General features: G+C 34.4%; 1 protein-coding gene across 5 annotated transcripts in view; it reads right to left on the reverse strand.

Moving 5' to 3' along the window:
* The window catches only part of ATP9B (ATPase phospholipid transporting 9B (putative)), a 558010-nt gene that overhangs the window by 442447 nt on the left and 96836 nt on the right, over nucleotides 1-18727 (reverse strand). For all 5 annotated transcript variants that reach the window (XM_056823547.1, XM_056823546.1, XM_056823545.1 and 2 more), the window contains one exon: nucleotides 11357-11465. In XM_056823547.1, coding sequence (XP_056679525.1) covers nucleotides 11357-11465 — 109 coding nt within the window. The remainder of the gene's footprint in view (nucleotides 1-11356; nucleotides 11466-18727) is intronic.

The raw sequence follows: 18727 nt of genomic DNA on the forward strand, positions 1-18727 counted from the left end.
AGAGGCACCTAGGAGTCCCTGGAATTTATTGGGAGAGAGTGACAGTCACACTAATGCTTTGGAGAAATCCCTTTGGTAGCTAAAGGTAGAGTGAGAAAAGATTTGAGGCAGGTGGGTACACTATCTGGCTCTTGCAATAATGAAAGGTGTCTGGTGATGAGATGAGATGATTTACTTCTAGCATCAACGTCTGCAAAAGTGTGCCTAAGAGATAGTAAACTTCTTCTGTGTGAGCTCTACAAGAGGGGACACAAAATATCAAAAATTAAATATCAATGGTGTCTTCCTCTTGTAGAATATTTAGGGTTTGTGCTGTCTGAGGGGTTCAGAAGCATTTCACAAAAGAGTAACAGACATACAACTCAGAGCTATCTGAGGAACCACTGGTTTTTGCAGACAATGGAAACCTAATTGTGGTGAACTTACAAAAGCACTGACTGCTTTAACAAAAGACAGAGAAAGATCCACTGAAGCTAAAACCAGAGCATTTGAAAACAATATTATCAGCTCTTGCTCTTGGTATCCCTAATTATTCAAAACCATTCTTGTTCAATATCCATGAGTGAAAGGGAATAGCTTCAGGAGTTTTGACTCAAAGCTTAAGGACCAAACCAATGTCCTATTGCATATTATTCTGGTCGACTATATCCCAACTAGATTCCATAGCCACAGGAATTGTGGTTTTATAGATTAAGTCTGAAAAGACCAAAGAAAAACCTGGTCTTAACAAACTCAGAGTCCTAACTTGATTCTTGTTGAGACTGAACCAGCTAGCCTTTGCTAGTTTATAATTTGAAGGCAAAGTTAAGATTTATAAGGATATTAGGGGTATTTTTTATTTAGATGGTATAAATTTGGGTTACTCAGATCAGGGAGGAGTAGTGTAGCCTGTGAAACACAAGAAGTGGTTCCTTGCAGAACCTAGGAGTTTATTTGTGTGAATTTAGAATCCCTTAGAATTAGAAATCTTTTATTTATCCTTATTTATTTCAATAAACATTTTATTTTTATAATAAGAGTCTCTTTAGCATCCTGCGCCTGGTCCTGAAGGGAAGTTCACATTTGAGCTTCACTTCATCACTGAGGATACTTTTGATTACATCTATCAAAAGTATCTGAACAGTTTTGAACCTATATTGGAACAGTTTTTCCATCTAAATATTTTATTTTTATAACTTGCCAATTTTATTTTTACAAAGGCCAACTGGGCAGGGACATCATTAATGACATCATTCTCATCATCATCATCATCATCATAATCCTAACAGATATCAACATAATACAAAAATATCAGGTAAAATTTAAAATCATCCTATTTCTTTCAGACTTAGAATAAGATGACACAGTATGGGAGAGAATATTTTGAGAAAAGGAGAAAAAATGATAATGAATTTAGACTTTACAAAATCCAGGGTACTGAAAGTATGCCTGAAAAAGTATCTTGTTAAGTCTACCAATTAATAAAACCAGACCAACTTAGAAAGTCATAGTTCCTTCCCAACTTATTTTAAAATATTACACAAATGTATATTAAATACTTTCAATAAAAATTAATAGCTTTTCCTTAGTTTAAATAAACAATAAAATCATGTTTCAGATTCTGAAAATTCAACAGTCAAAGAGTTGAAGTTGGTAGGGTGAGTTGCTTTTATATATCATAGGCCCAGTCCCTAACCTCTGAGAGTTTATATGCTTATCTCTTCTCTTTGGTGTTTCTTTTTTTGGTTTTTTCTTTGCAGGGTTTTTTTTTTTGAGGTGTACATGAGGAGAATGGCTTCCTTTGAACTTCTCACTTTGCTTATTTGCCTAGAAAGTGTTGTCTAATGAACTTGTTTACACTCTTATCTGAAATGGAAAAGGATTAATAGTGGATTTATTTCAGCAAAGTTTATACCGAATAAACAGTATAAAAATAACTTTTTAAAAATTTTAATTCCTCTTATAGAATAAAATTGGGAAATATGAAGACAAAAGGAAAAACTGATTTTCATAATGAAACAAATATCCAAAAACCTAGTAATAGCTAGCATTGAGATGAGTACTGTTATTAGTGCCATTTTACAGATAAAGAAACTAAGACAGAAAGGTTAGGCAACTTGACCAGTCATATAGCTAGTAGATATTTGAGACAGGAATAAAACTTGTATCTTCCTAATTCTAAGTTTGGCATTTCATTTAATCTATTCAATTACCAAATAAAAAAAAAGCAAGTATGATGATATATGTTTTAGATTATGATTTATTTAATTCTTGTGACCCTGTGTATAGTACATTATTCTTACCAAAATTTAGAATTTGGACTTTGTAAAACTTAAAAGGCAAGACTTACAAGAAAAATGATAGGAATTTGAAAACAAAATCTTTCTACTGATACAGTAAAAATATGAAGAACTGAAATGATGCTCCCACATATACACACAAAAAAAGAAATACTGATGTTCATAAGGAAAAAATAAAATTGTGGCCAAAGAATTTACATGGCATGATAATCCATGGGTTACATTATCAATTATGAAGTAAAAGTGATTAAAAATAACAACATCCTTCACAAAGAATTATTTGCAGTATTATAAGACCAAACTGAATTAAATCAATCACTTCAACATTCTCTACTGACAAAACTGTTGTGAAGTGCTAAACAAGTAGCAAAATGTATTTTTATCTCTCTTATTTATCTTATCTTCTTTTTAGTGATACTAATGTAGCATAAAATCATCAAACTACAAGGAAAGAAAGCCCACAAATAAGAAAAATAAACCAATGAAAAATCAATTACTGTCTGAAAATAAAAATGTTTCTTGAATATATGAAATGAATCAATGTTTAAAATTTTTTTGAAATTACAAAAAAGTCGATTTTTCCATTGATTTCTATACAATAAGCACAACCAGAAATATGCCAGATGACTTCATTTTATTTTTCAGAAAAGTTCATGTGTCTAATTCAACAGGTTTCCTTGACAACTACAAATATAGTCCATAATTAAGTATATAAATAAGTTAAAGCAAAACAAAAGATTGTTAATAGAATTAAAAACTAATGAATAACCTATTCATTCTTTTCATTCAACAAGGATTTAAACAGCTACTGTGTGCACAAAGCTTAAAAGAGGTTATAATTCACATTTTAACAACAAAATTTTTACCAGACAAATTTCAAATAGCTGAATAAAATTTTATCTAAGCAAAATAATATCTTTAAAGTTAATTACTCGGGAAATGCTAAATGTTGGAGGGGACAGGACAAAATTGGGACATTAATGCATTGTTGGTGGAGTTCTGAAATCAATCCAACCATTCTGAAGGGCAATTTGGAACTATGCTCAAAAGGGCTATAAAACTGTGGATACGCTTTGATCCCGTAAAACAGTAGTATATCCCCATATCCCAAAAAGATTAAAAAAGAAAAAGTGAAAAGGTCCTATTTCTTTAAAAAAAAAAAAAGAGGTTTAATAGCAACTCTTTTGTGGTGACAAAGAATTGAAATTTGAGACATCCATTAATTGAGAAATGGCTGAAAAAATCGTGGTATATAATTATTATGGAATATTATTGTGCTATAAGAAATAATGAGCAGGATGAACTCAGAAAACTTGGAAAGACCTACATGAATTGATGCATAGCGAAGTAAGCAGAACCAGGAAAACACTGTACACAGTAATGGCAATGCTATACGTTGATCAACTCTGAAAGACTTAGCTAGTCTGAGCAATACAATAATCTAGAACAATTCTGAATGATTTATGACAAGAGAATGCTATTCACCTCCCGAGAATGCAGATCGAAGTATATTAGTTTTCACCTTATTTCTGTGTGTCTTTTATTTTTCAATTTTCGTTTATGAGTATTCTGACATAACCAACATGGAAGTATGTTTTCCAAGATCATATATGTATAATCCAAATCAAATTGTTTACCATCTCAGGAACAAGGAACAGAACTGAAAAAGGGAAACAATTTGGATATTATAATTTCAGAAATTTAAAAAATTTTCATCACAGATAATTGGGAAAATGTAGGTACCTAGGTATTTATATATTGACTTTCTCTTTAGAATGAAATAATATTAAATGTATATTAAATATTAAATTTAAAATTATAAAAAATACTTCTTAGAGCAAAAACTATGTACTGCCTTCTAACCTACTGCTTGAGACTTGGTTATTCATCATCAGTTTACCTAAAAACACTTACCACATCAGTTTTGCAATATGCATATAATTTTCATTTTTATATTAAAGAACAATTTGACATTATTAGAATCAAGTTACCAAAAGTCTGGTTATTAATAAAGGACAAATTTCATACCACTTTAACATCATACAGCATTGAAACTTTCAAAAAGCATCCAAAAATATTTTTAAGTATTTTTGCCTGCATTTTTCTCTAGCTTTCTGAGTATATAATCCAAGTAGCAGATTTATGACATTTGGAAATGATCTTGCAATCAGTTTAAATAATCACAATCTAACCAGTCAAGAGGGAACACCACAAATGACATGGTGTCTTTAACAAGACAATTATATATGGCATTTATCTAACTATTGTAAACCTTAAAATTCCTTAGACTTATAAATGTTGGAAATTTCACCATTGGGAAATTTTATACTTGGAAAATTTCTTACTGATAGTCTATTGGAATGTGAACCCCATTGGCATGAGAGGTTCCTCCTCCTCCTCCCTTAAGATTACTTTAGGACAGAAATCTTTTGCTGAACAATGGAAAGGACTTTGACCTATGCTTAAGCATAGAACAGGAATTTCTTTGAGTCATGATTGATTTTAGAATTGATACAATGGAGATACTTGGAATCAATCTCCACCCTACTCAGTCCTAACAGGATTGAGGAAGGGCTGCAGCATAGAACAAAATTTAATTATTCCAATCTCTACCCTACTCAGGTTAACAGGATTTAGGAAGGGCTGTAGCAAAGGATCAAAGATTTAATTATTTGAAAATATGACCTTCAACAGACATGTGCAAAGCCAGAGACATCTGGGCGGTCCTGGGTTAAGCTAGAGCCTCCATTGGCACAGGGAAATTGATGGGCAGTGATTGGTAGATGTGAGAACTGAGGGGAGGGAACTTGGATGGTTTCCTTAAAGATAGAGGGGTCTGAAGACTCAGGGTGGTGGTGGAGGAGTTTGTCTGAGTGGCTGGAGTGTGCTCTGAGAAGCTTGCTCTGAAGGAAGCTGAAGGTGGGGTCCTCTGAGACTGTTTCTCCATTTTGGTCACGTGAGTAATAGGGACTGATCTCTTTTCTTTGCCCCAGCTATCTAAGGGCTTGGGCCTTTTGGCCCAGACTAAACAGAAGGGGTATTTAAGCCCTATTCCCTTCTCTCCCCTTTCTCTCTCCCTCTCTCTCTCTCTATCTCTAATTCCTTTCTTCCTCCTGTTTGTAATTAAACTCCATAAAAGGTTGACTGCTGACTTGAGTTTTCATTTAGGAATTACAAAGCTGAATTCCTTGGCGACCTTAAATTAATATATATCAGTCTTTTAAAGTGATTTCCTTGTCACATTGTGGCTGACCACATGGGAGTTTAAAGAATTCTCTCAATAAACTTCTGAAATTCCTTGCCTTTTTTCTATACCATCTCACCACTTAGTCCCTTTTAACAAAAAACTTGGCTTAAAGACACAGCTGCTAGAACACGTGAGTATAAAAAACTTTTTCTCTCTTCTCTTTTCTCCTTAAGTTAAATTGGAATCAGCAGTTTTTCTTTTTCTTCCCTTTAATTTTAAGGGACAGCTGGGTAGCTCAGCGGATTGAGAGCCAGGCCTAGAGACAGAAGGTCCTGGGTTCAAATCGAACCTCGGATACTTCCCAGCTGTGTGACTCTGATAGACAGAAAACAGCTGTTTTAAATCTCAGCAACAGGACTCTAAAGTCCTGGCTGGAAGAGCTGTTTCTAAATATCCTTTCCCTTAAGGAACAACTTCCTGGATTAAAAAAAAAACCCTGTGGAAAGTTTGTTGCTTTGCCCTGCTCCCCACGTGTTTTGTGAAATTACAAAATATATATATATAAAAATGAGTACTACATTCTTTGACAATTATATGGCAGCCGAAGAAGTAGGGGCATTGAGGAATGCAGGATACCTCCAAATTTTTATATTAATAGGTACTGTCATTTTTGTACACCTCAATACTATATTTAGAGATGCTAAAATTAAAAAAAATGAGGATAAAATAGAAAATATTGAGGATAAAATAGAAAAAATTGAAGATAAAATAGGAAATATTGAGGATAAAATAGGGAATATTGATGATAAAATGGGAAATATGGAGGATAAAATAGGAAAAATTGAGGATAAAATGGAAGCCCAATTAGAAGATCTAAAAAGTTTCTTACAGGATCAATTGGCAAACAACCACTCTACCAGAAACAGACCTGTTTCTGAACCTTTGAATGAGGAAATTTCCTTCCCTGAAATAGAGACAGAAAACACCTTCCCTATAGCCCAGTTAACAGACTGCTTCTCTCGTGTAGTGCAAATCTTGTCTGAATTTAATCCCCAAAACCCTTCCCCTGCAATCCCAGTTTCTCATGTTCCTTCTCCTACAGAAAACCAAATTCCAATGCAAGGGAGATCTTGTCCTCCTAGAGAAACCTGTCCTTGTCAAACTGACCCACAGGTACAAAATTCAACTAGAGGCCTGTTTCCTCTAAGAGAAGTACCTGAAATAGGACAGAATGGGGATGTGGTGACTTTAAGACATAGGATACCGTTTACTCCCCAAGAAATAAATGAATTTACACGAAATATCCCCACATATGAACAAGATCCTTTTCTAGTAACAAAAAAGATGGGAGACATATTTTTTCAGTATAATCCGTCTTACAAGGACGTTGAGAACTTACTACAGGCTTTTTGAAGTGAATGTGAAAAAAATAAAATAATTGCTCATGTCAACAAAACCCGGGGGCGTAATGCAGCACATTGGCCATCTCAGGATCCCGAATGGGACTATAACAATCCTGAGGATTATCTACAACTATACCGTTGTAGAGAGGCCATCCTCACGGCAATGAAGGAATGTGCAGACAGTACAGATAAGTGGATGGAACTGGAAAAAATTAAGCAAAAGGAAGAAGAATCACTGTCCAGATTTATGGATAGAATTATCGAGTTTGGGGACAGATACTTAGATTGGGACTTAACTAAAGAGAGTAGTTTAAGAATTAGAAGAATCTTTGTAAATAACTCTTGCAAAGCAATTAAGAATTATTTTAGAACACAATGCCCAAGATGGTCAGATATGGACCTTGAAGAATTGCGAAAAACAGCTATATAGGTTTTAAAGGGAAACAAGGAAAAGGAGGAAGAAAATAATGATGACATAGAGGAAATGAAAAAAAAAATGAGATATTTAATAGATAGGATGACTAAATTAGAAAGTGGGCATGATAATGAACCAACGACAATTGCCCCTCTCCAGAAATCCAATTATCAATCCATTACTTGCCACTTCTGTGAGAAGAAGGGCCACAAAATGATGGAATGTAGAACCTTTCTTAAGATGTTTGGAAGGAATACACAGTTTAATAATAGTTTTAGAAATAATAACTATAAAAATTATGATAATGGTTATAGAAACCAGAAATCTAGAAATTATAATAATGACTATGGAAATAACTATAATGAATATAGAAATAAGAACTTTAGAAACCAGAATTATAGAAATAGGAATTGGGAAATTAATGACAATGCTCAAATTGAAGAAAATTATAATGATAATGAACAACAATATATGAGAAATGGCGCTCGTCCAAAAAATACTCGAGGTACTAATGACCCTCAGAGAGGTGCCCTTCAGGGGGGTGCCCAAGGAATATCCCAAACACAATGATGGTGTCCGGGGGGGGCTGGGGCACAGGAATCAGAGGATACAACCTTTGATTTCCCAGACCCTGATGTCCTACTACCCGTTGTCCCTATCCACTGCCCTCCCCATACTAATGAACCCCATGTTACCTTAAAGGTGGGTAACACCTATTATGATTGTCTATTAGACACCGGAGCTTCCTGGTCTGTATTAAAGAGAACACCTGATTTACAATGTTATTCTATTGGCTCAGAGAATGTAATGGGAGTATCAGGAATAACCCAAAGAGTTAAAAGACTTCCTCCTAGAATGGTGTCTGTAGGACCCCTAGAGGTACAACACTCCTTCCTTTTGATGCCTGACTCCCCTTTAAATTTACTGGGGAGGGACCTTCTATGAAAACTCAGAGCCACAATAACCTGCTCCCCAGATGGCTCATTATCATTAGAAGTACCAGAGGAATCTTTAAATTTACTCCCTGTACTTCTCTCGGAAAACCAGGAGGCAAAAGAGCCTTCCATTTTTGAAATACCTAAAGATATACCGGAGTCTCTTTGGGCCACATCTTCTTCTGATGTAGGCTTACTAAAATCTGCTGTTCCCGTGCAGATAAAAACTAAATCTAGCCCACCTCCTTCTATCCCTCAGTATCCCCTCTCAAAGGAGGCAATTGAGGGTATTACACCAGTTATTAACTCATTAATAGAACAGGGAATAATAATCCCTTGCAAATCTGAATACAATACTCCCATCCTGCCAATTAAAAAACCAAAAAAAGGGCCCGATGGCAAGCACATCTATAGATTCGTACAGGATCTAAGGGCAGTGAATAATCACGTTATAAAGAGACACTCCGTAGTTTCTAACATACATACTATTATTTCATCTATTCCTAGCACAGCTACATACTTTACAGTAGTAGACTTGTGTTCAGCTTTCTTTTCCATACCAATACATGAAAACTCCAGGCATATTTTTGCTTTCACCTGGAAGGGATCACAATATACCTGGTGTCAGCTGCCACAGGGTTATGTCGAAAGTCCGAGCTTATTTGAGCAAATTTTGAGCCAAGACACAGACAATATAACATTTAAAAATATCAAATTAATCAAATATGTAGATGATCTACTCTTGGCTTCAACAGATGCAAAAACATGTCAAGAAGATAGCAAACACCTTCTTTTGGAATTGGATTTCCTTGTCACACTATCTATTTCTAGCAATCAGATGGTTTAACAAGTGATTTTATTACTAAAGTTCATCTCTTTCAAATTTTTTAAAAAATATTTCATTTTATTTCATGGGAGTTCTATCTAAAATTTATTATATATTTCTCAAGATTTTGGAAAAATAGGCACTCAACATAATGGAGCTGCAAACTAGTTCAACCATTTTGGAAAATAATTTAAAATTATTAATGAATGAATGAAACATTTATTAAATTATGTGAGACAAGTAGCATGCTAAGCACTGGGAAACAAATGCAGAAATGAGACAATCTGTTATAAAGCTAAAAAAAGTAATTAAAATGTCCATACTCTCTGAAGAAGACAATTCACTAGTAGTTATATATTCCAAGGTCAATAATAAAAAGAAAGGTCCTATATACACTAATAAATCAACAAACATTTATTGTGTGTTTACTAGGTAGCCCGCACTAAATTAAGCATTCGGAATACAATAAAGGGCAAAGCCAGATCTAAATGAAATTTCATTCTAAAGAGAAAGTCAATATATAAATACCTAGTTCCCAAATGAAACAGGAGGTAACTTTTAAGAGGAAAACTTTAGCAGCTGGGGAACCAAGAAGTGATTCTAGAAGATATTTGGGCTGAGTCCTGAAAAAAATTAGGACTTCCAAGAGAATGAGGTGAGATTCTAGACATGGGCAATAACTAGTACAACCACAGAGAAAAGGAAATAAATAAAACAGTACGGCTGGATTGCAGAGTATTCAGAGAATAAAGAATAAGGAGAATGAAAAAGATGGCAGGGCTACATTATGGAAAGCTGTGAAGATCTTTATAAAAGAACTTTATATTTGGTCTTAGAGGTAATAAAGAATTGCATGAGTTTAATGAGTAAGACAGTGACTAGTTAGACCTATGCTTTAGTAAAGTCATTTTGGCTGTTGTGTGAAATAGGGAGTCATTAAAAGGCTATTTCAATGTGTCCAGCCAAGAAAAGATGAGGGTCTAAACTAGGATGGTAGCTGTGCAACTGAAGAGGAAAAGAATGAGATAAGCATTTTTTAATAGTGTAGCAGAAAAGGAAACAAAGTAGATACTTATTGATTAGGAAAGAACTAAACAAATGATACCTGAGGGTAATGAAGTATTATTGCACTGTAAGATATTATGGATGTGAAGGACACAAAGACTAATATGAACTGACACATTGTGAAGTAAGCAGAAAAATTTTCTGGTTCAGTAGGCAAAAGACAACAGAAGCATAAATGGAAAGAGGAATAAAAAAAATTTAACTGAATACTATGAAATTATAATGACCAAACTTATACTCAAAGAAGAGCAATGAGAAGACACTTCTCTCCATTCTTTAGAAAGGTAGAAGACAACAGAGCACGTAACATACATGTCAAATCTGACTAAAGAATTGGTTAGTTCTGCTGAATAGTTTTTTTCCCCCCTTTTTATATTCCGTTTTTATAGATGGTCCTCTGGAACAGGGAGAAAAGGAATATATTAGGAAAAGAAACTGATATAAAAGCAAAAGATATGAATAAGAAACTTAAAATTTTTAAATAATGATCAACTACATTTTAAGGGAAAGAATTAGATGCTGAACTTAAGTGAATACTTTCCTGATTTCACTGTGCCTGCATCAAATAAGTCCTTCCATCAGGGCTTATAAAAAATTATTTTTATAATGTTTTCTTCTTTTCTACTACAAGTCCAAAAACCAGACCAAAAGAATTTTAGGTAAAAGAGTCAAGGCTCTAGAAGATCTTAACTATTGAAGTTCATGATTTTAATACACTGGCTTTTTGACACCTGTTTCAGATGCCCAGAAGGTACTTTACTTTCAGGTTTATTAAAGCTCTGTGCAGATAAGTTATAGCTCTGGAAGGCTGAGCAACATATAATGAGTTATTATTTTATATAAGGCACATATCTGCTTGAAAGGCGTGTGCATATGAAAATCAATAGGCATGTACACACAGTATAAGCAAATTAAATAAAAATAGCAGAATATACAGTTTATAATAAGCATGTGGGTATACATATATGTATATATATTCATGTATATTAAAACATCTGCATATATTTTATATATTGTGGTACCAAGCGAGGGTAATGATTAAAAGTTTAAGACAAAATAATGTTTCTTATCTAACACAACAGGAATATTTAGTTATCATTAACCTCAGAGGCACAGTCTGGGCAAAAGTTAGGGTGAGTTCCTTACAATTATTTCTTCTACAAGTTAAAATCTTGTTATTAAATAACAAAACTACTTAGCATTGACTAAAGGAATGCTACATATGATTAAAAGTATCTTTGCCAACCTCGTATTGTAAGCTTGCTATATAACTGTGAATTCATTTCCTTGTCTCGTTGGAAACGTCGAAATTCATCAACTGCTTCACGTATCATAGTGACAGCCAAGACAAATCCCTATTGAAAACAAAATAAATAAAATATTGCTCAAAAAAGATTTTTAACAAAGAAAAATGTGGCTAACATAGTCCCAAATTTAACTTTTTCCTTAATTTGTTTTGTAAAAGATAAAATGAACTAATATAAAGGCAAAAGGATAACATAACAAAACATCACAAAAAAGTACTCAAAAAACTAATGAAATTGATATATATTTTAATGTTTTAAAATAATTAGTAGTCAAAAGATTTTTTAAATCATTTTTAAGTGATGGATATGCATAATACATAGAAATGAGAATAGCAAATTAATAATAACCATTAAAATATATACTTAATTTATGCAATCTATTTTACAATAAAAACCAATAGCTGAGAAATCACATTGATTACCTTTTTTTTTCTGGGGGAACAGGGGAACACAAAGGAAAGGTTCAAAGATATAGTTTCATGTATGTAGTAAATTCCCTTTTATCAATGCTGATCAAAAACTGTTCTATATTTGTCAAATTTGGCTTAGAGATTAACTTGTCCAGGGCCACATAATCCATATATATGTGAAAGAAGCAAGATTCAACCCAGGTTTTTATGGCTCTTGAATCTAGCCTTCTAGTCACTATTACTGACTCTAAGCTTGCTTCTCCCTACTAACTTTAAAAAAAACCACTTCATCATCATTCAACTATATCTGATGACACAGGTATTTATATAATGCCCATTTCTTTCACTAAGAGAAAAAAAAAGTCATGTAGATTATTTTTAGGCCATCTAAATAAAACCTGTACCTATTTGTTATTAAATTTGAATCCCTGATACTACACTAACATATAGCTGATACAAAACTAGTAAAGCTTACAAATCTCCTGTCAAATTCATAAGTGTTTTCCTTGTTATTCTACACTGTGACTGAATAAATAATACTCTAAACTTGAATTCATTGAAATCATGACCTTTCTTTAATCTATTTTATGAATAACAGGTCTTGTATAAAACTTACCAAATGATGTCAACATATTAAATAACAGAACTCCAAGTAAGTATTATTCTTTTGTTCTAAAATTTTGTTGAATGAAATATAGCTTAAAATAAGTGAACTACTAGGAAGTCTTGGATATCTTTGAGACACAGAACTATTTACTTTTTAAAAGATATGATCTATATAATGCATACATAAAATATGTCCTTGAGCTATGTAAACCTTAAAATTTCTTAGACTTATGAATGTTGGAAATTTCCCCATTGGGAAATCTCATACTGGAAAAAATTTCCTACTGATAGAAAGAACCCCCTTGGCATGGGAGGATCCTTCTCCTCCCTACTTGGGACTGCTTTAAGACAGAAACCTTTTGCTGAACAATGGAAAGGGCTTTGACCTATGCTTAAACATAGAACAGGAAGTTCTTTGAGTCATGATTGATTTTAGAATTGATACAATAGAGATACTTGGAATGACAGAACCAGGTCTTGGAACTTACAATCACCACCCTACTCAGTCCTAACAGGATTTAGGAAGGGCTGCAGCATAGATCAAAATTTAATTATTTGAGAATATGACCTTCAACAGACATGTGCAAAGGGGCAGACCTCTCAGTGGTCCTGGGTTAAACTAGAACCACCATTGGCACAGAGGAGACATGGACAGTGATTGGTAGATGTGAGAACTGAGGGGAGGGAACTGAGATGGTTTCCTTAAAGATAGCGGGGTCTGAGGACTGAGGTCGTGGTTGGAGAGGTTTTGCTCTGAGAGGTTGTGCTCTGAGAAGCTTGCTCTGAAGGAGGCTGGAGGTGGAGGCCCCTGAGACTGTTTCTCCATTCTGGTCACGTGAGTGATAGGGACTGATCTCTTTTCTTTGCCTCAGCTATCTAAGGGCTTGGGCCTTTTGGCCCAGCCTAAACAGAGGGGGTATTTAAGCCCTATTCCCTTCTCTCCCCTTTCTCTCTCTCTCTCTCTCTCTCTCTCTCTCTCTCTCTCTCTCTCTCTCACTCTCTCTCTCACTCTCTCTCACTCTCTCTCACTCTCTCTAATACCTTTCTTCCTCCTGTTTGTAATTAAAAACTCCATAAAAGGTTGACTGCTGACTTGAGTTTTCATTTAGGAATTACATAGCTGAATTCCTTGGAGACCTTAAATTAATATATATCAGTCTTTTAAAGTGATTTCCTTGTCACAGCTATGATAGGACTTAATAATGTCTCTAACTAGAGAGGTAACCTTAGGAATTTTTCTATTTAATAACTTTACTCTTATAAGAATTTAATATTTTTTTATCTTACAGGCACAAAGGAAAATGTTTACTGTCTTGAACTTATATAAAGAAAGTAGTTATTTGCAAACAGTTCTCCTAAGGTGCTTGGTCAAAGCAATTCATAAATGGAAGGCCAGAAGTATTAAGTTTGAAATTTCTGCATGGTATAAAAAAGAACAAGTTGTAATGTAGTTTTTGCCTTTGTATAAGTCCACCATATATTTGCCTTTCCAGTTTTCAATCATTATCAAAATAAGGATTTATTGATAAAACACTGAAGAAATAATAATTAAATAATCCCAAAATAGGAGAAGGCTGAGTTTAATAATCTGGGGTCAACAATATTTTGAAAAAGTCTATAAGAAAGCACTCTCAAATATTTAAAGATTCCATAAAATTAACTAATATCTTAGCTACAATTATCTCCTAGGACTGAAGTTATAATCATTATAATATATATATTATATAATTCTCCCTTTGCTAATAAATGTATGGTAATAAGGTATAACAGCAAAGAAGAAAAAGACTAATGGTATATTACTTAAATGAATATGAAAATTTTAAAAAGCTGAAATAAAGGAAGAAAGCTATAAACCAAAACTGCTAAAGAATAGGCAGTCCTAAGATAGACAAAGTTGGATATATTAAATATTAGATAGCATCATAATACAATGTAAGCCTCTTCTACTCTCAGCACACACCTTGCCAATAAGATAGAAGACACTGGCTTAAAAAAAAAGAAAGCTACATATTTTTAGCTCTTCTTTTGATCTGGATGGTAGGGGTCCCTAAATAGGGTGAATAAACCCTCCAAGTCTATCCTCTTTATAAAAATATACCCAACTCTCTTAGAAGTCTAAATTAGCTCTGCAACAACACAATAGTTTGTCTTGGTCCTTAATGTTGGGATAAGGCATGTCATCTTCTAAAATATTCTACTTCAAGAATAAGAAATACTAAAGCACTTTATCCTATTACCATACATATAAAAGGAAAGGGCAAAATATTATATTGGCATAAGCAAGTTATATCACTAATTCATATATGATGGTTCTATTGACATTCTGCCCATTTAATAACTGAAGGAGATGGGGAAGGAGAAGGAAATAGGCATTTTATATAATATCTACTTACTATGTACTGGGAACTATGCTAGACAAACAAATATTATCTGATTTGACCCATACAACAATTCTGATAAAGAGGTATTATTATCCTCATTTTAGAGTCAAGAAAACTGAGGGAAACAGATATTAATTGACACACCTAGGGACACACAGCTAAGTACATGTCTGAGGTTAGATTTGAGCTCAGGTGTTCCTGATTCCAAGAGCAGAATTCTTTATCTACTGTACCATTAGCTACCTCATAAAATTCAAAGATAATAAACTTACAAAAGGTAAATGCAAGCACATAGTCTGTCACTGATAATCGTTACTATAATCTTCATCAAAGCCACTATAATAACCAAAATAAACTAAAATTTATTTTTAAATAACTAATGAATATTTTGTACATTAATATATTTGTCCTATAATAAGCAACCAACATTCCTGATAAAAAAGAATAATGAATAGAAGGCATGGTAAACCTATAAAATTGCCAATGTTTATCCTATGTGTTACTGAAATCAAGCAACTATCAGCAATCTTTGAGTCTCTTGTCTCTATTCTACCCCAACTTGCATCTTCCTTCTGTTTTGATGCTACTGAATGGGGGGGGGGGGCAGGGACACAGACACAGACACAGACACAGACACACATATAGAGACAGGGAGAGAGACAGAGACAGAGAAAGGCAGAGAGAGACAAAGAGAGAGACAGAGATACAAAGTGATTTTAAAAAAGACTTCTTTATAAGCTCACAGTCTAATGGTGGAGACAATATGCAAATAGCTATGTACAAACAAGATATATATAGATATATAGATAAAGATATAGATATGAGATAAAACTGAAGATAATGAACAGAAACAAGGCATTAGCATTAAGGGTAACCAGCAACAGCCTTTTACAGAAATTGAGGTTTTATCTGTTACTTGAGAGAAGGAAGGCAGGTATTGAGATAAGGAATGAGAAAACCCAAGGCATGAGGGGCAACTAATGAAAATGCAGAGTTGGAAAATGGAATGTCTTCTGTGGAAAAAAAAACAGAGGCCATTATCATTTAATGTCAAAATATTTTGGGGAAAATAAGATGTGAAAAGGCTGAATAGGAAGGAAAAAACCAGCTTATGAAAAGTTTTGGGTCCATATAGAGAATGATATATTTGATTTTAGAAGTGAGGGGGAGCCACTGGGTTTATTGAATAGGATGGTGAAAGAGAGGAAGGCATCATTAGACCTGCCTTTTCAGAAAATCAATTTGATGGATGAATAGAAAATATCCTGAAATCGGGAAGAGACCTGACACAAAAACACTAACAAAAAGGCTATTGCAATCGACCAGATGTGAGGTGATAAGGACCTAAAACAGGGCAGAAAGTAGAATTAATAGGACTTGGAAACACATTGGATTTAAGGAAGGGGATAACAAAAAATGAGTTCAGGATGACTAGTTTGGTAGCCCAGGTGACTAGGAGTTCAGTGGTACCCTAAAGAAAAATAAGAAAGTATTAGGGGAATGCTTAGGGGAAAGATAATGAATTCAATGCTTAATAGGATAAATTTAATATAGTTCCAGATTTCCAACAGGCAGTTGGAAATGTAGAACTAGAGGTTAAGAAAAAGAGTATAGGTGGAAAACTAAATCTATGAAAATACCAGCATAGAGATAATTGAATCCATGAGAGCTGATGAAATTATCCAGTGATATATTAGAGTAGAAGAAAGTTCAGGACAGTCTTATGGAACCACCCAGGATGAGTGAGTGTGACCTGGATAAAAACCAAAGGAGAATGAGGAGTGGTCAGCCAACTAGGAAAACGAGAAGAAAGCAGTATCAGAAAGAAGAAAGTATACAAGGAAAAAAGAGTAATCAAAAAGTAATCAATAGTGTGAAAGACTAGAGAGAAGTCTAAGGATTAAGAAAAGGCCATTCAATTTGTCAATTAAGAAATAGAGAACTCATATCAAAAATATATAGAGAACGTTGTCAAATTTATGGAAATAAGAGCCATTTCCAACCAACAATTCTTGGTTGAAAAAAATCAATGTAATACATATAGATTGAAATAGAGAATGTAAACTGAAGGAACTACTATTTATTGAAATAGAGAATGTAAACTGTTTCTTATTGCAATGACTGCTATCCTCTGGCTTGTGACTAGAGAGAGCTGCTAACGGAACTTGAGGCTGCTTATTTGTAATGGATGTAGGAATGAGAAATGCTGGGGGATGCTAGTACACAGGGATGCTGCCACACAGGGGAACTGCTCTGGGGAATGCTCTGGGGTTTGCCTACTAATCCCTACTAATGGCTGATGAATCAATCTATTTCCTAACCGCCTTCCTCCCTCACTCCCTCCCTTAACCACCCTCTTCTGGAAGCCTTTGGCTTCCTCCCTCCCCCCCTGAGTGGACTATAAAATACTCTAGTTTTCTTTCTCAGGTAAGGGGTTTATTGTGATAACAGGATGGGAAACTGAGGTTAAGAGGGATGAGGATTTCCCTAAACTACAAGGAGAATTTAGAAGGGTTATGGAAATAATCAGTCTTGTCACAAACTGTGATAGAGAGACAGTTAGAGATGGAGGACAACAGCTGTTTAAAATCTTCTGTCTTCTTCACAAAGTCAGCAAGGTCTTTCAACTTAACCCCAGAGAGAAACAAAGTTCAAAATCTCTCCTTCAACCTGGCTTTCCTCCAACTGTTGGTCAGTAAAATCTCACAGAGAGCAAAGGTTTCCCCTTGATCAGAAAGCCCCCAAAACAAGCCCGCAATACAAGGGTCTTCAGCCAGCCTCAACTGCCAGAGAGAGAGAGAGAGAGAGAGAGAGAGAGAGAGAGAGAGAGAGAGAGTGACTCCAAGTCCCCTCCCCCTGGTCAGCTCAACTGCCAACTCCTGGGAACATTCCATTTGGAAACTCCTTCTTCTTAATTGACAGATATGTCCCCAGCCTTGGTTCTTGGTTCTTGTATCTTGGCTTACAAGTCCTCTCTCTCTCCATGCCTCTACCACAAGGTATATGAAAAAATGTTCTAAATCATCACGCTACAATCACAGATTAGGGAAATGCAACCCAAAACAACACTGAGACATCATCTCACACCCATCAGATTGGCTAAAATGACAAAAGGACAAAATGACAGATGTTGGGAAGGGATGTGGAAAAGTGGGGTCACTAATATACTACTGAAGGAATTGTGAACTGATCAAACTATTTTGGAGAGCAGTTTGGAATTATGCCAGAGTTAAAACCATGTAAATCCTTAGATATACTAGTCTACTTACCAAGGAAATCAGGGAAAAAGGAAAACACCCTATGTGTTCTAAAATATTTATAGCAGCTTTCTTTGTGGTAGCAAAGAACTGGAAATTGGGGAATAGTTAAACACATTGTGGTACATGATTGCAATGGAATATTACTATGCCATAAGAAATGATGAGCAAATTAATTTTTAAAACCTTGGAAAGAACTGCATGATATAATAAGAAGTGAAATGAATAAAATCAAGATATTATATAAGGCTATGGGTTTGAAGAATAACTTGAGAATGTTCACCTCCAGAGAATTAACTGAGAAATGGAAACACAAAAAATATAATCTATATATTTTGCCAGATTGATGTTTTCTCTGTTGTGGAGAGAGAAGGATTGAATTAAAAAATTTAAAAATTGTAAGAGGTCATTAGTAACTTTGAAAAGCACACTTTCAATTGATTAATGAGACTGAAAGTCTCCATAGATTTAAGAGGAGAGTGAAAGAAAAGGAAGTAGCAGCATTAATTACTAATGGTTTGCATAAGGAATCTAGTTACAAAAAGGAGACATGGAAAGATGGCTACCAGGGATGCCCAGATCAAGTTAGTGTTTAATGAGAAATGGTAGATGGGAGAGGGGCAATCTGCTGAAGGAGGGAATACAATCACTTATGT

Source organism: Monodelphis domestica, chromosome 3 (genome assembly GCF_027887165.1).
Source record: "Monodelphis domestica isolate mMonDom1 chromosome 3, mMonDom1.pri, whole genome shotgun sequence".
Classification (NCBI taxonomy): Eukaryota; Metazoa; Chordata; class Mammalia; order Didelphimorphia; family Didelphidae; genus Monodelphis; species Monodelphis domestica.